At 44.0% G+C, this 22,348-nt stretch overlaps 2 protein-coding genes across 5 annotated transcripts in view; one reads left to right on the forward strand and one right to left on the reverse strand.

Annotated features, from left to right (window-relative positions):
• Window positions 1-2,471, reverse strand: part of MINDY2 (MINDY lysine 48 deubiquitinase 2) — an 80,661-nt gene extending 78,190 nt beyond the window's left edge. For 2 of the 4 annotated variants that reach the window (XR_016439381.1, XM_090029301.1), the window contains exon 1: window positions 186-2,471. Coding sequence is in view for 3 of the 4 variants with exons in the window: in XM_090029301.1 (XP_089885427.1) it covers window positions 186-713 (528 nt within the window). In the remaining variant the exon portion in view is untranslated. The remainder of the gene's footprint in view (window positions 1-185) is intronic. The other 2 variants (XM_090029303.1, XM_090029302.1) reach the window with 2 other exon arrangements.
• A 130-nt stretch (window positions 2,472-2,601) lies between these two features.
• The window catches only part of ADAM10 (ADAM metallopeptidase domain 10), a 114,416-nt gene continuing 94,669 nt past the window's right edge, over window positions 2,602-22,348 (forward strand). The window contains exon 1 of the mRNA XM_090028256.1: window positions 2,602-2,817. Coding sequence (XP_089884382.1) covers window positions 2,763-2,817 — 55 coding nt within the window. The 5' untranslated portion in view covers window positions 2,602-2,762. The remainder of the gene's footprint in view (window positions 2,818-22,348) is intronic.

The following is a 22,348-nucleotide window of genomic DNA, read 5'->3' on the forward strand; positions in this document are numbered from 1 at the left end:
AAGGCGGACCAGCTCCAGTCTCTGCCCAGCTGGCGGGTGAGGGCCCGAGAGGGCAGCAGCCAGAGCAGACTTGGGGGGAAGCAGCGGGAGCTTCCCGTTCCCGAGCCGGGCCGGGCCGGGCCCCCCCGCGGCGTCCCGGAGGTGTCCCCGGGGGAGGCCGCGCAACCCGCCCGCACCCGCGGTACCTTCCAGGCCAGCAGCAGCACGTTCATGATGGCCAGCAGCGGGCAGGGCCCGTTCTCGTTCTGCGTGATGACGGGCGTGTTCTCCTCCTTCCAGCGCACCCACTTGATGTGGTAGACGGACTGGCCCGGGAAGCGCTCCTTGGAGGCGGGGGGCAGCGCGGCGCCCGCCGGCCCGTCGCCCTCGCCGTCGGCCCGGCCCGCGCCCGCCGCCTCCTCGGCGTCGCTGTTGAGGTCGGAGCTGCTGGCGCCGGCGGAGGGCAGGTTGGAGAAGGACTCCAGCGAGTCCAGGCTCCGCGACTCCTCGCCGCGCGGGCTCGGCGCGCCGCTGCTGCTCTCGCCCGGGCCGCTCCCCGCCGCCTCAGCGGCCCCGCACGGGGAGCCCGGCTGCGCGCCGCTGCCCTCCTCGGCCCCGGCCCCGCAGCTGCCGCCGCCGGCCACTGCCACCGCCTCCTCGGGGCCGGCCCGCCCCGCGCCGCCCCCTGCCAGCGGGCCCGCAGGCGGCGGAGGGGGCTGCGCCAGGCTCTCCATGGCCCCCCGACCCGCAGCTCTAGTGGCCCCGCGCGGGCGGCTCCTTTGCCAGCAGCGCCCGGGACGCCATGACAGCAGCGGCAGCGGCTCCGCCCCGGCGGGGACGCGGGGGCGGGGCGGGGCGAGGCGAGGCGGGGCGGGGCGGTCACCCCGGGCCCCGGGGGAAGGGGCGCCCGCGGCCGGCGCCTGCGCTCCTGCTCCGGGCCCGGCGGCGCCTGCCGCTCACTGCGGCCGTGCCCGCACCTGCACCTGGTGCCGAGCGCCGCAGGAAGCTGGACCCGGGCCCCGGCGCCTGCGCAAGCCTCCGGCCGCAGCCTCCGCGGCTCGGGAGAGGGGCTTCCCCCGGCACTGAACACCCGCTCGCCCGGCCCCTTTCCGTCCCCACCAGGCTCCCTGACGGCTGCTGTAACCCTCCGCTAAAAAAATATGTGCGCACACGCCCCGTTTTATTACTCCAAGTGTGCGCGAAAGGCAAGACCCGCAGTGAACACGCTGCGAGGGGCTGGGGGGGTCTCCGCGGCCCTCGCCGGTTCTTCCCCTTCGGCCTTCTCGAGGATCATCGGAAACGACCCCAGGGTGAAGGCGGGGCCCTTCCTCCCCGGGGCTCAGCCACACCTGCCCCCGGCCCTTCCTCTCCGGTGCGCGCCACGGTAGAGGACGCTTTTGGGGTCGATGCGATCACTTTTATTAGACCGCCTGAATAGTTGGGAAAATTGTTCTTAGAGAAGAACTTTACACCCGTTACTTGACACAGTTGAGAATAATGTTTCCAGCTCCTCTGTCGGTCTAAGAGAAGCAACCCCCTCTGCCAGACGACCCTGGAGCGACAGGGCTGCGACCAGCACCCGCCCCCCCGGGCAGCTCTTTTCTTCGGCCTCGGGGACGGTGCGCTGGGAAGCGGTCGCTGCTCTTTTTCTGCCTGCGAGGGGGTAACGGGATGAATAAGCGGAACCAATTGCGGGAAGGGGGAAAAGAGCCGGTGGCTTTTGGAGAAGTTGGCCAGGGTGGAGGACGAGAACCGGGGCAGAGCGCCGAGGCGTTTTCTCCGGCCTCTCTCATGCTTCGCGAGTCCTTCCAAAATACCAGCACACTGCCCTGCGCGCTCGCAAGGGGAACAGGTCGATCCGGAGCATTTAGACTCAGGGTTCACAGCATGTGACAAGGAGCCGGGAGAGGAGCCCGGTGGCATTTTAAGATCAGTTCCCAAAAGCAGACTTCAAACAGGATCTCACGAGCGAAACCCGCAAAAAGGAAGCTGCTCGAAGAACCCTTCACTGAAAAGCAGAGACATGGAAAAAGGGGGCGGCCCGAACCGCGTGCGCGACTCCACAAGGAGGGAAGCGGCGGAAGAGCCCGTCCCGGACCGAAACTCATTCCCGTCTCCGGTCAGGGGCCGTTTCCCGCCGGGAGGACGGGGGCAGGTGTTCAAACTTTCACACGAGCAGCAATGTTCGCGCAGCGGCCCCAACGCGCCGGGCCGAGCTCCGCCGCAAACCGGGGTCCCGGAGTCCGTGCGGCACTGGCGGGAGGCGCGGCCCCGCGAACGCCCCGGGCGGGAACGCACCATGTTGCAGCCTGATCTCGGCGCTGCCAGCGGGGAGCCCGGGACCGCCCGCCCGCTGTAGCAGCAGCAGTAGCCAACCGGACCGGCCGGGACTGCACGTGCACCTTCCAGCGGCTGCGGCCGGTCGCAGGTGCTGACGTCGCTGCTGGGCGCTGACGGAAGCCGAGAAGCGCCGCAAGCCGCCTGGGCGCTACAGAGAGCAAGGTGGCGAGCTGTGCCTTTAAGGCGGGCGGGGTGGGGCGACGTCGGGTTGCGTGAGGGGCGGGAGGCGTGGCCGGCGCGGCGCCGGGGGCGGGCCGGGGCGGGGCGGGGCCGGGCCGGGCAGCGGAGGGGCAGGGCGAGGGGCGCGCGGGCTCGGGGGTGGCGCCGAGCGTTGTTGCGCGGCGGACAAAGCGGGGCCGCGCGCGCCGCCTCCCTGCTCTCTCCTCCCTGCTCCCCGCGCGGGCCCGGCCGGGTGGCGGCGGCGGGGCCTGGCCCGGGCGACGATGGTGCTGGTGAGCGCGATCGTGCTGCTCTGCTCCTGGGCGGCGGGTGCCGGAGGTGAGAAGCCGCGCGCGGGCGGGTGGGGCCGGGCCCGCTGCTCCCCTGCGCGGCCTGGGAGCCCGGGGCCTCCCCCCTGTGCCGCTTGTGCCCCTGCCTCCTCCCGCCGTGCTGGGCTGGGGCCGGCCTCGCCTCGCCGGAACGCAGCCTGTGTGTGTCCCCCCCCAGCCCCAGACGCTCCTTGCCCGGCGGCCTTCCGCCCCGTGCTCCGGGCAGGGGCGGGTTTGTTGGGTGATGGCGGCCCCTCGGGGCTCAGCCTCTGGCCGGGGACGCGGGCGGGCGGGCTGCGCCAGGCCATTGTGCTGCGGCGTCCGGGGAGGGGGCGCCGGGCTGTGCCACGGGCCGCCGCTTCCCTGTCTGGCTGCTCCCTGCCGCGGGGCTGCAGAGACCCAGGAAGTGTTGGTTTTCCTCTTTCAAAGAGCTGAAGTTGCCGTTCGTGCCGGGAAGCGGAACCGTCTGACCTGGAGCGACGCCGCGGCCCCGGGCTGCCCTGTGCCGCCCGCCGGGGGGGCAGGGAGCAGTGTCCTGCTGGGGGGAGCCGGTAGGATAAGGTCCTGCCCACCTGCAGCACTTGGGTCCTGTCCACCCAGCCCTTGGAAAATGCTTTCCATTTTCCCCTGAAGAGAGTTGGATTGTTTTCTTTTAATTTGGTTTCCTGGTGGGGTGAGGGCTTGGGAGGTGGATGGGTGGAGTTGCTGATAAGACGCTTCCTCTTTCTCCTCTGGCACTTCTGAGCTCTGCAGCTGTAGCTTTCGGTCTTGGCAGCATTAGGCCAAAAACCCATGTTTTGCACTGGCTGTAGCAGAATAATGGTGAAGTGCGAGAACTTTGACGCAATCTGTAGGCAAAGCCAGGAAGTTCATTTATAAGTTGACTAAATGGAAAGTAAACTGGCATCGTTTGGCCCAAATAATAGACCATATCCAATGCTTTTATTTGGGCCAGAATAGTAACAATTGGACAGCTTTCATACTGAGGTTGTGTGTATGCAAATCTCAAGCTTTAATACCAGTCTAAAAACATTTTGAAATATTGTTCAAGGCTTTAGTAACTTTTTTTTTTTTTACTGCAAAAACAATACAAACTGAGAACAAAAAAAGAGTCTCTGCTCCAGTTGCAACAATGGTGCCTCCCTGTGTAATGATCTTAAATGTGAGGTATTCCAGATTTCTTAAATCAAAAGGTTTCTCTTGTTCTCCTAAATCACTTAAGCTTTTCAAAAAGATTTTGAAAATCCCACTGTTAGTATGTCTCAAAAATATTGACCTGTTTGTACAAAGTGTTTGCTAACTTCACTAATATGGTGAAAAGTTGAGATTTTATTTGTTGTTTAGGCAGCATCTCTTCCAAGAGTGTAAAAGTCTTTACTATTTAAGCAATATTAAAGTGTTAAGTAAAATAAAGTAGTAAATAAAACTAATCTGAAGTATTAAAGACTTTATCTTTTGCGGAGAAGATTGCAGTAAAAATCCCATTTTAGCTTCAGATGCGTTAAAGGTCTAAGGCTGTTGACATGTGTGTTAACATACTTGCATAACTGTTTATTGGAACAGGTCTTTAATTCTCAATATGGCAGGTTTTTTACCTGGTTTTTCCTTTAACAGTTTTTCTAAAATTGTTATATATCCTATTAGTAGTAGAGCTACAATTATTTTTTCAAATGTAATTATAAATTATAGTGAAAAAGTTGCAGAAGCATGAAGTGTAAAGGTTTTCATAGTATCAATGTGTGTTAAATGAACTGCCAGTGTGGGGTAGGAAATCAAGTTACTTGACATGTACATTATTTAGAAAAGCATTTAGAATGGATGTGTGTTAAATATCCAGTGACAGCAATTTTTGGGTTCCCTTATTGTGTTGTTACACTAGTAAAGTGGTGTAGGGCAAAACTAATTATTGAATTATTCTTATGATTCTTTGACATCACATTCTTCAGTTGTTCATAGGAAGATAAGCATATGAAAGATTAGGGCCTAAATATTAAAATCGTGCCACCTTTACTTAGCTGAGTGATGTGAATTACAGTTTATAATGAATCCAAGTAAATACAATATTTAGAGAACATGTTCCAGGTATATAGTTACAAGATTTGAATAATTAATAAGGACTTCCACTTCCTATAATTGAGAGAAATGGGAATACTTTGGATTTTTTTTTAAAGGAGAAGCAAACTTGTCAGATTCTGGTATGTAGATTTGAGAATTTATTTTAAAGCCTCTCTCTCTCTCTCTCTCTCATGTTACAGTTTGAACAAAGTTTGGAAATTAGTTCTTTACATTAAGAGTTAGTATAAATATGTTTCAAAAAGTTGAGTTGATTCTCAAGTTTTTATTTTTTCTGTGAAGTACTTGGCTCGGGGAGCCGTTTGGTTATTTGCACTCATGCATTTGCTTTGCATATAAAGTAAATAGTGTTGAGGTGATGTTTTGGTTGGGGGGGTGCTCTTTGTACCCATCTTGGGGCCAGGCATCTGGAACCTATGCTAGGACTGGCTTTTCTCAGTCTCCTGCTGGGGTATGGGCACAGCTTGCAGCCAGAGGGGAGCTACACTGGGGCAGGGCAGCTGGGGCCCATATTGATGCCACTGTTTCTCAACCTCCCTCTCTCCAGCTGCAGCGCAGACTTGGCTTCCAGACAGTGGGGAGCTGTACCAGGGCCAGGCTGCTGGAAGCTGTGTTGGCATTGCTGCCCCTTCACCCTGTGTGTCCCCATTCCCACTTCCTTGGTGTAGTATGGGTGCATCTGGTAGCTGCTCAGCCCCACCTCCGTTCCCCACCTGGCTGGAAGCTGCACCATGCTGTAGCTTGGGAGTAGGGGCAGAGAGAAGCAGCAGTGATGCAGACACAGCATCCAGCTACCTGGCCATAGGAGAGTTATGTTCTAGATGAGTGGCCTCCAAACATTTTTGATCGCGCACCCTATCAGTAAAAAAAAATGTTGAGCGTGCACCCCCAATATATGTATATTTATATAAATATAAATAGAAGTTCTAATATTTTCTTCCCACACCCCAGTGGATTGTCTTGTGTACCCCCTGAGGTGCACGCACCCCACTTTGGAGACCACTGCTCTAGATACAGCAGCTCCACAGGCCAGATCATGGGCCTCATGTTTCCAACCTCTGGCCTATGTAAATGGGACCTTGGTTAACCTAGCTTGGTCATGAGCCACTATTTAACTCTGTAATCAAGTTACTGTATTCCTTTTGGTGTTGTGCACTTCTGTGTGTTGCTTGGACTGCTATGGGCATGTTTTGTAGCTTTTTGTGCAGCTGTAGACTTAGCCACTTCATGATTCTTTCCCACCGAATTGACAGAAAACTTGTCTTGGGCTTATGCAGGGAAATTTGGGGAGGGAGTGGAGTGCTAACAGCATTCAAGTGATGTAGCTGATGCTCTTAGTTCAGGGTAAGTGAATAGCCACCCCTAGTTAAAGTGGCACCCAAGATCTAAGCTATACTCCCAACCAGGGGTTAAAACAAACTTTGGAGTTTGAGATGGGGGTAAGGGTGAGGAGGAACAAGAAGCAACATTTAAGAGCTGGAGTTAACTCTTCAATGAAGAATATACCTACCCTATGAGGTTCACGGTGGAAAGAGTTGGGCAAGGCTCTTTGGGTAGATGAGACATCTTTTATTAGACCAACTGAGTAGTTGGAAAAAAGATATCACATCTACCCAAGAACCTTGCCTGCCTATGTCCTTAGACCAACACGGCTACAACCAAAAGCCCAGCGACACGGTGGAAAGAATGGTTTCTAAATCTGTAGCTGGACCAGAAACCTTAGAGAAGGATCCTGTGTGAAAATCTATAATTGTAGTACTCCCATACTTAGCTTTATTTTATTATCTTAATAATAAAGGAATGCTAACCGTTTAAAATCTTTCAACTTTTTTAAGTTCAGTAAGCTCATACTTCATACTACTTTGCTATTTTTGTAGGTTTAAACCACATTCTTTTAAGCTTTCTTTTTCTTGTTTCTCTTTTCTATGAAAGACTACACAAACAAGGGAATCTTTTTTCTACGGAGAAAAAGAGGAGGGAAAAACTGGTTTTTATTCTTCAACTATTAATGATTTTATGTTTAAAAAAAAAAAAAGTTGAAAAAGAGAGGGAGAAGTTGAAGGTGTTGTCCCATGTAAAATTGATTATCAGTCCTAGATGGTGTTGAGAAACATTTTCTTCATATATTTCCTAATTCTGTTAGTACAGTGACACATCCCACCTTACTACATGACTTCCAGCATTTAAAACGGAAAGGTGATTTCTCTAAAAGGTGTGTTCTATTTTTCAGAACTCTTTTTAACAGTAAGTGTAAAGAAGTTGCAAACAGTCTTTTGAAAACTTCACTTTAAATCCCAATGTCGGATTTGAATATTAAACTTTAAAATAGTACATATTTTTCACAAAGATTTATGTATTTCTTAGTGTGAAGGAACATTATCAACTTGAAATGTAGTCATTTGCAAATGTCAGTGGTAGCTACAGGTATTAAATCTGTTCCTGTATCCCTCTGATAGTTCTGGGGAATTTAAATCCTGTTTATTATTTGTATTCCTGTTGCCAAAGGAATAGCCTACAAACAGTGGAACTATTTGCTGATACACTGAATATGAGCAGTGAAACTTCTCTTTAATCTGTTTTAATAATCTGCTTGTTGTAACACTACTAAGTAGAAAGAAATTTCCTTCCTGAAGTGTTTTAAGGAGTGTTCTCCTAAGAGTTTTCTTATCTTTACTATTAAAGACGGATAGCAGCAACATAGTCTTTGATACTGAATTGTTTCCTTAGTCTTGACAGAAGTACAGCATGGTTACCAGTGCCAGGAGTTGATAACACAGACTTGCCAAACTCTTCATTCTTTCACCTTGATATCTCTTATGTATTTCATCTTGCTTAATGATGAGCAAATAATATATTCTTTGTAACCAAGTTAATATTTTCAAAAGATTATTTTCCAATTTGCTCAAACATACCTCAGTTCAATTTGTGCGAGTATCTCTAGTGATAAATTTGTTCTCTGTGCTGATGTTTACAAACCTGCCACTCAGTGAAGACTCTTGCAATGTGGCCCACTGTCCAGTAGGATTTATGCTGGGACTACTTCAAACAGCCAGTCAAGTCAGATTTCATAAAAACTTTGTTCTTTACAAACCTGGATTAGATTTAAATTTCTGTTTTAAAATACAAGACTAGTATATTGTTAAATAATCCATATAGGATCCAGTATGTAATAGGATACTGTTTGCAGCTCAGAAATAAAATACAAGCTCTTAAGAGCGATTTCTGACTATTCTAGTAAAGAGGTAAGGAATTTTTCTGGTTAGTCTTGAGAACTAAGAATTGCATGCGGAAGCGATAGAAAACTGATCATACCAGGCATAAACAATTAATTATTAAACAGTTTGATATCAGTATTAAGATACCTAGTTCTTGCATAACATTTTAATAGTCTCTGGTAATTCCAAAAAAAATTGTTTTTTATTTTTCTTTTTTCTTTACCTCACTGATATGCGATTTAGAAACTTCATGATCTGGGTCATCTCTAATTAGCGTTGCAGAGAGGGTTTGTCCTGATAACAGACCCAAGTGCCTTATCCTGAAGTAGGGAGACAGTAGTGTTATCAATGCCACTGCATCTCCTATGGGAGTATACAAGACCTTTATCTAAGTGACTGTGCAAAACTGCCCTTTTCCAGCTGCAGGCACACCCACGTATCTGGTGCTACCATCTGTTTCAGTGAAACTGCTTGGCCTGAACTTTGTGTAACATCTTATAAACTTGCTGCATGCTAGTCACACAAAGCAGTTTTTAATGAAGTGGTCCAGTTTATCTGATATACTTGTTCCCCATCTGATTGCTTACTTCATAATTTTAAATGATAACTTCATTTTCTTGGAAGGAGAATAAAATTGTATACTTGCAAAGTACCACAAACCCCCTACCTGCTTATTGTGGCACCGCCAAAGAATCTTTGCTGATTGGGAAAGGCCAGCTTGGAAGTGGGGGAGGGGAAGGGTCTCAATTTAGACTCTACACTTGGACCAGGGATTATGTCTTCATATTGGATGTTCATTAATGAGTGGCCAGTTCTGGTCCAGGCTTTTGAGCACTCTAGTAATATTAACACTGACTTTTGGAAATGTAAGCTAACATTTATTGTGAAGCCTTGATATCTACTCTGTTTTTATATTCCCAATTCCTTAAAAACACTATAAGAAGACTATATTTGAGCTGGTGCATACTATAGTTGGTGCAGCTATATTGTTTTTCATAGAAGAATGGTAACAGGAATACTTCCCTAGCAAACAGGATAGAAAACAATACCAACACAGGGGAAGTGCAGCCTTGTTTTGAAGTGCAGTACATACAAAAGTAACATAAGTAACTGGTTAGAAGCCTTTGTGTAGATGTTGTGGTAAAATATAGTAATACCAGTTCATAGCATGTACAATATGTGAATAACTGCTACTAGTTTAACAACATGATTTGGATATTGCTGTCTAACTGACAGTAATCATGAGACCTGTGAGAACCAGGTAGTCTACTTAGTTTGAGAAGTCATTGTGTTTAAAGGTCCTTGTTGAAGGTATTGATATTTTGATTTGGCAAGGACTGTACTCATAAACACCTTTCAGATATCAAATGCAGGGAGATCTAAAGTGAGGTGAGGTGTATCATTGGGTAGACATTTTAATAATCAATTTTGCTTACAACTTTTTTTCAAGGGTATCTTATAGCGGTTGAGGGAACACATTACGAAGAAGAAAAGCTCCCTACCAGATGCGGAGACTTATTGATTCTTTAGAAGCTATATTTATTAAAAGCACTAGACTATGCTATAAAATTTCTAGGCTCCTATCAGTGCCCTGCCTGTCACTGAAAATGAAGCAGCACCAGTATTATCTCCTTTTCTGTAAAGATGAGAGGTTTCACACCCCAAATGTGGAGTTGTTTTTAAATTGGGTAAATTAAAGTTCAAGTTGGGGTTCCAGTTAGCAATTCTAGTTGTAGAAGTGAGTAGTTAATTTTAGAAACTTCTGTTTTCCTTGGCATTGATGCTGTCTTTTAATGAAACTACCCACTTCCACTTCCCCCCCACCCCGAGGCGCATATTTTTATTTTGTTAGTAAAATACAAAGCTACCCAGTGGCAACATGGGTGGGTGTGCCTCCAGCCTGCTGGATGAGAGCAAGTGCAGGGAGGGATTGGCATCTTCAAATGTTCAGCCTATTTTATTTAAGTTTTATAAATATTTAATTTATTTAATAAATATAAAAAGTAAAATCTAGCTGTTTGTTTTTGTTATCTGAAATTCATCCGTCATTCTTGTCAGGCAATTTGCTAGTATATGTTATAACCATAGATACGTACTTAACTGTATAAATGCATTTTAGAGGTTGGGGGAAACTGAGTGGGGTTTAAAGCTAGGTATAAACTTAACGAAAGAACATACTTTTCCAACTTTTAATCGGTGGGCTAGTGTGAAGGTTATTTTGGTAGTGTCTTTAAATCTGATTCTTGGTAGAAGGCACCATGAAAACAAAAAGTTGTTTCTAAAAATAATTTAGAATATGGGTTTAAATTATTTGTGGCTCACACTAAGAACTGCACTTTAAAGGTGTACCCACATTGGATGAAGTATCATGTATTAAAATGAGCTTTATCATTGTGATGGGCCTACAGCCTTATATAGGAAGAGTCCACATTTGCTTAATAAGCCTCAAGTACCTGAAAACTTGAATCCAGCCCTACCATATCAAAAAGTTTTCCTCTGATATTTGACCTAAAGAAAATTGTTTTAAAAGCAAGGTTGGTGTTTCCTTGACATCTCATTCTGTCAGAGAATACAGGAGAATTTTTCACAGGCGTAAATGGAAACGTCCAACTTCACTTATGCTTCAAAATTATTCTGAGACCCTTCCGTTCTGTTGCCAGTGAAATCAGTAATACGAAATTCTCACTGACATCTGTACGAACAAGGGCTAGCCCTTAAGTCTAGTTGAAATAGTCTGGTAACTAATCCTGTTTCCAGTTCTCTCTAACAAGTCAGTAGTTTAGCTCAGTTACAGCCTGTTCTCTTCAAAGGCAGCTAGTATGGTACAAGGTAATATACTAGAAAGTTTGGTGTAGAAAACCATTTTTGAATGATATAGGACCTATATCAGACCTAAGTACAGCTTGAGTGGTGGGGAAGGAGAGTGGTAAATCTGTTTGCACTCTTCAGAATAAACAGACTTTCCAAGAAGAATATGTAGGGTGCTAAAATAGGGCAACTGTGGCATTGAATTGTCCCATGTGCATCCATATGTGCATATTATTTGGAAATTCTACTAGACACTGAAGCCTTGCTTACAGCAAGCGAGTTGGACTGCTGTTGTGAAAGGGGAAAGTCCCTTTGTACTGCTTCTCTTTGAACTGCTGGTACAATACTTAATATTGTATCTATAATTAGAGACCTGCTTAATTTGCCATTTTACGGAAACACAAAACAGGGGGTTGCCTGCAAAATTGGGCATTGTTCAAAATCTGCCCAAAAAAAAAAAAATCCAACCCAAAAAACAACAAACTTACTAAAAATAAAATGCTGGTTCCTCTTCAGTGCTGTCTCCTATGTACATCCTCTCCAGACACTATTTTTGAGTTTGGGTAGCCAGTTACTGGTTCCAAAGTGGTCCTTCATAAGCAGGGATCCTGGCTTTCTCTGATTTAAAACTCCCCAAATCCATGATTAAAATTAAACGCCCCACCCCCTCCAGCTGCCGGGCCCTACGGGGCCAGGCATCCAGGTTCATCGACCCCTGCCCCCAACAAAAGGTGGTGGCTGCTACAGTGGACAAGAGCCCAGCTCCACCCCCTACTGCCTGCTGTGGGTGTGGGCAGGGCAGCTTCCTGCTGCTGTGCACCCTCCTAGTGGGGGACTGGTGCCCCCAAGATCTGTGTGCAGGGTGGCAGCAGGCATGGGCTGGAACTACAGAGAGCTCTTTGCAAAACTGCAAAATCTGCGGGCTTCTTTGCTAAAATGAGAAATCCACGATTTGTTCTGGTAAAGGCCTGGAAAAGCGCAGGCTCAGGGGTGATCTGATGGCCACCTATAAGTTTATCAGGGGTGACCACCAGGATCTGGGGGAACATCTGTTCACCAGAGCGCCCCAAGGGATGACGAGGTCGAACGGTCACAAACTCCTGCAAGACCGTTTCAGGCTGGACATAAGGAAGAATTTCTTTACTGTCCGAGCCCCCAAGGTCTGGAACAGCCTGCCATTGGAGGTGGTTCAAGCACCTACATTGAACACCTTCAAGAGTAAATTGGATGCTTATCTTGCTGGGATCCTATGACCCCAGCTGACTTCCTGCCCTTTGGGCAGGGGGCTGGACTCGATGATCTCCCGAGGTCCCTTCCAGCCCTAATGTCTATGAAAATCTATGAAAAGGAGGAAATCCACGATTTTCTCCCTTTCTCTGTGGGAAATGGAAAACCTGGATCCCTGCTCGTAACATTCACAATTGGTATCAGAGGGAAGATTACATCATTTTGGTCAATTTCATTCTATGAACGGCAAAAACAGGTATAGGATATTTTCTTCCAGCTACAGCATGGGAAAGCTCTGATCAGCAGAAGTACTTGAACCATCTTGTTTTCATTATTGAAAAGTCTGCATCATATTTGTTTACTATAATTTCCTATTCAAAAAGCTTTTGGAACTACTATAAATATTTTGAGAGCTTAGGTCCTGCCTCAGTAGAAGGCATCTGCCTGATATCTCAAGGTGTGCCTTTTCTTGACCACCCAAATAACATATGGCCGTGGGGGCCAACTTTTTTTTAGGTGTACCACAAATTAAGCCCTAGACCCTCCACAAGTATCATCCTGATCCCATTTCTGCTCCCAGTCTGCCTTCTGCTCCGTGCCCTATGCTCCCTACCCATTTGCTTATCTGCTCCCTGGCTGATAGATTGCTCTCCTTTCTGTTCCCAGCCCTGTCTGTCCCTGTATTTCCTGTTCTTTTCCTGACCACCTGCGTGTTGCATGATTTTTTTTTTTATTCAAATCATATTCTTTAAGATGATGTTTTGAAAAAGTTATATAGCATTATAGCTCTGTATCTAAAAGATTATTTTATTTTAAGATACATTAGAGTTCAAAGTTATCATCTCAGAATAGAGAGAACTTCTAATTATATATAATTTGAGACAATAAATTCATGTAACCTTTTTATAAAAGTTCTGTAAATAGGTCACAACAGACCTTGGACTAATTAGGGGCCCAATCTCTTGGGGTTCCCAGAGGCTCCTCTATAGATTTAGTAAAGATTAAAGAAAACCACTCTACCCAATGGAACTTGGTGCTCAGTCTAGAAGATGCCATTAAGAATCTTTTTGATGCTTAATTTCAGTTCTCAAACTGCGGATTTATGACTGCAGAGATAACATCCTTGTTAACAGTAGTATATTGAGATGAGGCAACACACTCTGATTACCTACCCATCAACAGTTTATGTACATTAAATCAAGTCTTTCTGGCCAGTGATTTAAATCGATTTGTTTTAGATCAAATCCACCCTGGCTGCAGATTGGCCAACCTTGACATGTGACACCTGTTACAGTGTCTGGTAACCAATGAAGGAGACTGCTAGTGAGCTTTAACCTAAGTGTAAATTCAGAAAAGAATAAAGTGTACTTTGCTGCTTTTTTGATCATTACTTAAATTTTAAAAGGACGAAGCACTATCATATTGTCATTCACATCATTGATGAATCCAAGTGATGAAGTTTGAAAGCATTGATTGACTCGAATCAATTCTGATGTAGGTTGTTGGGCACTAGGATCAGACCTCATTGAGATGATTCTTTCAATTTAATGCCATCTTACATTTGAAGTTCCTAACAAGTTCATCTTCTCTAAAGGTTAATGTTGCATAACTCAGTTCTGAATCATCTGGTTTCCAAGGAAGATTACTGAAGCTTTGGCATGGGGGGGGAGGGAGAAACCTGATTTCCCTTCATAAAAGCATCATTCCATTACCGTGGAGACAAATTAATACATTGAATATGTATAATTCTTGAAGATCCTTATCCAAATCTTCTTAAAATTTCAGTATAATATATTCAATAGTAGACCAGAAATTAGCGAAAACTTTCTGAGAGTCCTATGTGGGAATGCCATACTTTTGCTTGAAGGGCTTAAAGTTCAGGGGCAGTAAGAGTTAGTTTAGGTATTGGTATTCTCCATAAAACAGATGATAAAAAGAATGCAGACATCAAAAACCTCAGATTTACAGAGGTGCATTTTGATGAAGCTCTGACCCTTTCCAGATGGGCCAACTGAGCCCCCAGAGTTGCACTTATTTTTGGCTGTTGCCCCTTTTTTGTCATTAGTTGTAATGACTGGCTTGCATTGCAGTTATAAATTCCTTGTTGCTCAAAACTGTTAGTTATACAGTTTCTAAAAGTTACTGATTGTTAATGACTGTTTCTAGTGAAGTGTTTCTTTTATTGTGGTTGTCATATAAAAACTCATTGCAGGAACTTATCTTCCAGGGAAAAGTTTATTGAGATAACACACAATGACTGATATACAAATTGGCCATAACTAGATATAAAAGTGAAAATGGATATAATGAAAACAAAAATAAGAATACAAATCAAACCTGAAAATTCAGAAAAAAATCCATATAAAAACAAAATTAACAAAGATCAAAACCCATAGCCTAGAATTCAAAGGATTCATTTCTTTGTTTAAATGCAGCTTCTCTAAAAGGTTTTCTGATGTCAGAAAGTGATGTTTTGAGACAGGAAAACTCAAATAGTGCTTGGAGGCAGGCATATGATGCCTTTCATTTCCATCCTTGCTGACTGTGGATGTGTAGCCAGCCACTCTGCTCAAAGTGATGGATGCAGGTGCCTCACAACTTTGTAGTTTACAGCTTCATTTATCAGACTATGCCTAAATAGAGTCAGATACAAGAGATGAGAGTTTACTGTTAAGCTTCTAGGAGAAGCTCTGGCGAAAGTTCAGCTTGTTGGGAAAGAGAAAGATACTGGGATTACTTATGCCATTGAGAGATGGGTTGTATCTTTTTCATTTGCTTTCTGGCTGTTGGATGTCTGATAAACATGCAGCTCTGGAATGGTGCTTCCTTACTGTTGCAAAGTAGGAAATTGCCTCCCTCTCCACACGAAGGTATGCAGGTTAGAAATCCAGAGTGTTGGATGACTAGCAGTTACAAATGCTCCTTTAGTGCAGATGAAGCAGGCAAAGGTGTGAGTCTGTGTCGTCTGGGACCCTTAACTTCTGTCTAGAAGCCATGTAGTCATTGATGGGAATCAAGGGGCTTCATAGAGCAGCAATATTTCCATCTTCCATACTAATTTCTTCAACCTTCAACTAATCTCTTTGGTGTCCTTTCACTGGGACCTGATTCTTTAAGACATTCTTCTTCTGTTGACTTTCCTGTTTCACTGCTGCTAGTCTTGTAGCACTGGTAGGATGCTGCCCTCCAGATGCCTTGGAGGAATTTAAGTTCTGTGATGTGGGTCTGCCCCTCTGAGTTCCAAGCACGTTAGATGTTGAGAGGCCAGGTGGTTTGGACTTCCTTCAGCTGAAAGCTTAACCTGGTAGCTTTGAAAACTCCCCTCCCCTTCATCTTTCTCTCCCTCTTTCTTGCTCGCTTGCTCTCTCTTCCTCCCCCCCCCCTTCCCAATGAAGACCATCATGCATTTCAAAGGAAAAAAGTCATTGGAGCTTTATAAAGCTCATAGAAAAATCACCAATTTTTATTTCATCTCCATTAGTTCCCTAGGCAATTCTAAGAGGACTGTGTCCAAATGACTGTAATTGTATTGCAAATTGTATTGGCCTAAGTCTGGAAGGCTGTGTTAAGGCTCATGATCTTAAGCAGAACTGCGTCTATTGCCTCAGGGCTGTAGTCATAGGACATATGTCAAGCAGACACAAGTCTCTCTTTTCATATATTTATAAAGCAAGGCTGCTTGGATTTGGTCTTAAAAATCCAAGCTGTCTTTGTGTTCTCAATCCTGAAGAAGCTGTTTTTAAAATAAAGGAAATGTATTGTTCCCCCTGTCCTTCCAAAGCTGGCTTTGGGATGTAGTTTATTGGGGCTGACCGCCCTTTTTCAGATGGTTTTGATAAGTTACCAGAACAAAGCTTTTTTTTCTTTCTTAAGGAAGTGTATTTCTTCCTCCCCCCCCCCTTTTTTTGTAAAACAAATGTTGACAATATTACTGGCCTTACTCTGATATTTTCTTTTGAGATGTCCTTTGAACTGTTTCTTCTTCAAAAGTGGAAGTCTTCTGAAACGGATATTTAATTATGAGAAAGATGGCTACTTCCCTGAAGCTATGATATGGCAAGATTGTCTCTCTTCCTTTCATCTTGGGTGAAAAAACCCCAGAGGTGATTGATTTCTCACTGTAGCTATAGAAACATCTTGAATGCGGAATAAAACTATCACTTGACTTTGAAAACTGGCATATTTTTCTTTAGGAATTCCTGCTGCCCCTCTAATGATCTGACCACGATGTTTCCAGATATGTCAGGTCTTATGTTGGCAGGTGTGATTCGGAGAAGAAGTGCTTATTCTTATTGCTTCTAACTTCTGCATCAAAAACTTTCTAGGTAGTTGAGATCTAGAAGTGTACAAATACCAACAGACCCTTCTTATGCCTGAAGAAAGGGTGCTTGTTCTTTGCAAGCTTTCAGACACAATTTTTCCAAGTATTTAGTTGGTTTAATAAAGGTACCACATCTACCCAAAGAACCTTGTCTGCCTCTAATCACGCAAGATGTCTTTGGAGGGGATATATAACTATAGACCCTTCTTCTCTCACTTGAGACCTTTGTGGAATTGTTACCTTAAGTTTCTCTACTTCTAACAATTGAGGGAGAAGTGCATTCTGCCACTCCCTGTTGCTTTAATTTCCTGAGGACGTTTCACTCAACAAAAAGTCATCAGTTGCCATTCCAATGAATACAAAAGCATGACTATAATGCTTATTTTCTTACGTTCACCAAAAACCTGTTAATCACAAAGCCTGCTTTCCAAAACTTTGGAGAGGTGCAAGTTTTGAATCATAAGAACTGGGAGGCCTATGCAGCACTTACAAATGACTGCCTAGAGACATAATCACCTTTGTACTGTCAGAACTTGAAGATGTAAGGGTTCTGGGAGAACCCCGCCCCCCCCCACACACACGCACACCTGTCTTATCCTATCAATGTCTTGTTTAAAATCCCATTTTTTTAAAAATGAAAATGATCTAAACTTCAGTGATATTAATTGTTTTAATATCCTAGTTGGTCACATAGTTAATGGTCAATTTGTAGGTAGGTCAGAAATATGTTTATAGTTAATGATAGAAAACCAAACGGGAGAGAGTAAATACTCAGTCATTCTCTTGTGGTGTGACTGTAAGTCCTCTTCTAGCTTGGACAATCTGTTAGCCCCTTTTATTGGCAGTAATTTGTATAGTATTTGTGATGAGGGAAACCAGCATGATCTGAAGTCATCTTTTCCTTAGCTGAAAATATACACAATTTTTAGCATATAATAACTCGAGCACTTAATATTCATTTTTAAACTATCATGTGCCTAAATTTCTCAAATTCTCTTTCACAGACTGGTATCAGACAACTTAATGTTCAAGTTACACAGGTGTGTTCGTATTTTACTTGTAAGATGTCTTGTAGCTCCACAGTTGATTTTTTTGCATATTTTAAAGTACCTTTAAGCAACTTCTAATGCTACATTATTTATAATGTTTTATCATGTGTACTTCATAAAGGTGAATGTTTGCTTTCCTGCTTCATCAGTTTGGTAGTACTTCAGGCAACTGATTTAAGCATTTTAGTTTAAAAAAAACAAACAAACAAGCAAACAAAAAACAGTTCCTGTTCCACCTTAAATGAGGAGTACATTCTTTTTTACAGGAGTTGTCTCTTCTAGGTCAGGTAGCTTATTACTTTAATTATCATCCTTTTCCTTCAATTCATCATGCAAAGAGTGCCTGAGAAGCTGATGTATTCTTTCATCCCAGCAGCTTGTCAGGTGTTCTGAATATCCTATAAGAGTATTAATTCTCAAAACTTCTTGACTCATGCACCCTTTTAAAAATCTGTTAAATTCTTGTGTCCCACTTGGATTCTGTATTATGGATATTAGAGTAACACTTTGCTACAGCCGCACTAACTTCAGCAGCACATGAAATTATATTTTTAAAACTTTTTCCTCTATTTGTAGTCTCTTTATTCTGCTTTTCTATTCTACCATATCTTGTAAAAGTTTGCTATGTAGTCCAGTTTTTGAAATATGGCTTTTTATAATGGTTGTCTCTGCTGCTGGACTGTTTTACCTGACTGAGTGAAATAGAAGGCTTGCTTATGTGGCTGCCTCTGGAATTTGAGTCCTACTTCACAATTGTAAAGGAGTGAATGGCTAATAGTAGGAGTCTTACAGCTTAGAGACTTGGTCAGCATCCACAGTACCACTCTTTTTTTGCAACATCTTGAATTTAAATCAGATCATTGGCCATTAAAATGGATTATTATAATTCACAGATTTCTTCAGGAATGCCAAGGCTTCACATTTAACCGGACTTATTTCTTCCACTTTTGAGAATTTCTTAACTTGGAAAGGGCCTGAGTTCAAGAATAGGTCTCTTCACTGGACCATGTCAACACACACGCGTGTGTGTTCGTGCATGCATGAATATGGATATGCATTGTATTTACTCAATTCCAAGACAAGCATTTTTTTTCCCCATTCAATGTAAGGGACACAAAGCCTAGTTTTAGAATTGTGTGCAGAACTGCTCTGGAGCTGCAGAGAACGGTAGCGTGTTCAGCAGATCTGGGTGCAGAAAGAGTCCGGAGCTGCTCCTGCCCCTTACTGCAGGGAGCAGCCTTGTAGGAAGCTAGACTCAGCTGGGGACAGTGGCACTGGTGCTCAGGTTCCTCCTTCCAGGACCTCCTCCCTAACCACTTCCCTCCTTCCGCTTCCCCCTGCTGGCAGGAGGAAACTGCGCCGCTGCTGTCCTCAGTTGGCATGGGCACAGGGGAGCCCCAAAGCTGATCCTGACCCACTCATGGCCTGCAAGGACCAGCTGTGCAGGGAGGCTATATATATGTATGTATGTATATACTTGTGTGTTCGTGTGTATTTTTCTTCTAGTAGAATGCATAGCTGTGGTAATTCTCCCTAGCCACCTCTGTCACCTGTTCCCTTCAGTGATAGACTGTTTAAAAACAAGTTCAGCATAAATAGAAACTAGCATTAATACTTTCACTTTTATGTTGGCAGGTGGAAATTAGTTGGCATACCTCTACAGTAGCGTAAATGCTTTGAATTTTTCAAGAGATTGCGGCAGGTAGCCAGGAAATAGTTGTTATGTTCTATTTCTTTAGAGTTTTGATTTGGGGAATAAAAATGGTCTTCTATGCATAAGGGGTGTTAATAAGGAACAGATATGAAATGTCCATGATTTAGGATAGTCTTCCATAACCTAATCTTGCCTTTATACTGATTAAGTTTAGGAATGTAACTACTGGTTAAAGATCCTAAAGAATCAGTAGTTAACTGGAGAGAAAGGAGAGTACTTCTGAAATTAATTCTGCTTAGTTGAAGTTATAAGAGGAACATAATTGTACATGCAAGCAAATACATTGCAACACATATTGAAGTACAGTAAAATCTGTTATCCAGCATGTGGGGAATGCCGGGTGCCAGTTATGCAAAAATTACAGATATCTAAAAATACTGGAGGGGTGGGGTGAAGGCTTGCATGTGGCAGTGCAGGGTGGTGGATGGCAGCAGCGCGGAATGGTTGCATATGGCTTGCACATGGTGGTGGTGCAGGATGGTGGTGGCGGCAGTGGCATGGTGACAGTTAGTAGAGTATTCTGGCTAGTAGAATGCCAGATAACAGGGATTTTTACTGTAATACAATCACCAACACTTCAAAAAAGGCATGGAGAATCTTGAAAGGGTCCAAAGAAGGGCCACAAGAATGAATAAGGGCCTGGAGGGCAAACTTTATGAGGAAAGACTAATGCATCTGAGACTGTTCAGCCTGAGAAAGAGAAGAATGAAGGAGGACTTGGTGGCTGCCTGTAAGTATGTAAGGGGTAAATATCAGGAGCTGGGAGAAACTGTTCACCAGGGTGCCCTAAGGGAGGACAAGGAGCAATAGCCATAAACTGTAGAAGATGGTTTCAGATTGGATGCAAGGACGAACTTCTTTACATTAAGGGTGACCAGAATCTGCTATAGACTTCCCAAGGAGGGGATGCAGTCCCCAACCTTGGGAGTCCTCAAGAGGAGACTGGACTGACACCTTGCTGGGATCATTTGATCTTAACAGTATTCCTGCCCGGAGCACGGAAATTGGACTTGACGATCTTTTGAGGTCCTTTCCAGCCCTTAATTTCTATGATTCTATGAACATTCCTGCTTCAGTATGGTAGGATAGTATGCAGAGAAAAGCCATGTATTGGACCTGAGTTTGGGTACCTATTACTTTATTATGGTTGAGGAGGGAGAAAAATCTTTTGCTTTGCTGGCCACCTGATAGGCACCCTTTGCATGTGTACGTGACTTAATTCTCAACTTCTGTCATATAACAGCATGCATAGGCATTTTTATATATAAATGTAAATAAATATAGGCTTTGGTTGCAGAGAACAATACTTCTTTTTCTCTCTTGTTTTGGAGAAGGTAAAACAGCATGTAGCATCCATCCCCTGCAGCAGGGCAGTGTTCAGAGACCCGAGAAAAACGTTTTAAGATCCTCAAGCTATCTTTTATGGGATCCTGTCAAACTTGAGTTAACTGAAATTATGAAATCATTCCTCTGTCATGATGGAACAAACCTTGCCACCTTCTGATCCTAACACAAAGTTTGCTGCATAGCCATTGCTTTTGGCCAACCAATATTTACTTTAAAATATGCATATGTTACTCTTTTTCTGGAAGAGTGTAAAATAGAAGAGAATAGAAAAATAGAAAAGTTAATTCAAAGGACAGGAGTTGGATCAGTTTACAGTGGTGGTCTGGTTTAAGTTCCAAAATCTTAAAATTTACATAGCAAATTTTAAAATGAATTTTAAGTTTTGAAATGTTTTATTTTGAGGGTGCACAGAAAATACCTTACTTCTGTACCCACTTGGGAAGAATTTTGAACTTCTCTTGAATTCAGCTGTGGGTAGAAGATGAGCAGAAACCCTCATGCTTGATTGTTCATTTCCTGAAAATTTAAAACAAATAATTAGTAGTCTAACAGATTCAGAAAAAGCAGAAAAATTACTAGAGGCACAGAAAATTCTAGAATAATTTCTGAGGGGTAACTAGGTGATATCTTGCTCAAAGGTGATGCTTTTCCTGTGTGTAATTATTTAATTATTCCCATACCATAAGATATAATCACAGTATGTTACAGTCCAGAACTACCTTTGAAGCCATATAGGGCACACTTTGCCAAAAGTGTGGTGCTGGGGAGGACTTCCCATTGGACCAGGATTTAGTACTCAGTATTGATTATATTCAAATATTCCTTCCATCTGGTTACCAGAAGTTAATTGTTGTCTTAATTGGCTTATTTAAAAAATAATGACCTTTACAAACACTAATTTGCAGGTTTATTATGGAAAACTGCTGAAAATTTTACATTTGCATTTGAGTGAATGTGTGTTCAACTGTAAAATGTTGGCTAAATGCACGCGTCTGCCTTATTTGCTCTCCCTCTCAGCATTTTCGAAAGTGACTGTTTCTGCAGATTTGCCAGAGATTATAAATTGATCACGTACTGTAACTTGGAGTTAATGACAATACCACAAGGCCACACTTAGTATGTGTATTTCATTGGCAAAATGCTGCTTTGTGCTAAGTAATATGCCCTGCCTACTTTCACCTGCTCCACCTGTGCCCAAGCCCATAAATTAGATACTGTATGTAATTAGATTAAACCTGAGCATGTGTACCCAGGCTGTTCCAAAACAGGCATCCTGAGGACGAGGCTGGAGTATGTGCTTAAGATTTCTCAAAGCTATCTATGCTGCTTTGTTTGTGAGCTTGTGCCTGCAAGGAGGAGATTGCAGTGGGTGAGCCTTATTTTTCAGCAAGGCTCTTGGGTACATCTTTGTTTCCTTTTGGGTGAGCCCTCTTAGCAAATAACATTAATTTATTTGCAAACTGTAATTAATCAAAGCCATGTATTCTGTATCTTTATATAATGTCTAAAGGGTTATGTTTTATTATTGTAGCTTACTCTTATTTTCCTAAACATCTTATGCAATATTTAGTGTCCTGATTGCAAATGAAAGCAACACTGAAATCATGAATATTGTAAACAGAGGTTACAAAAAACCCTTTGGATTCAAATTGGGAACCAATGCTATCATTAATTAACATGTGCAAATTAATGTTTGATTAGTACCTGTCTTTCTGAGGTGCTAATGAACATTTGAAGCTTACATTCATTTACTGGAGTTATTGGGTGCACCCTGCCTTTGGAGAGAA

Source organism: Crocodylus siamensis, chromosome 15 (genome assembly GCF_052110815.1).
Source record: "Crocodylus siamensis isolate JL-2025a chromosome 15, ASM5211081v1, whole genome shotgun sequence".
In the NCBI taxonomy this organism is placed as follows: domain Eukaryota; kingdom Metazoa; phylum Chordata; order Crocodylia; family Crocodylidae; genus Crocodylus; species Crocodylus siamensis.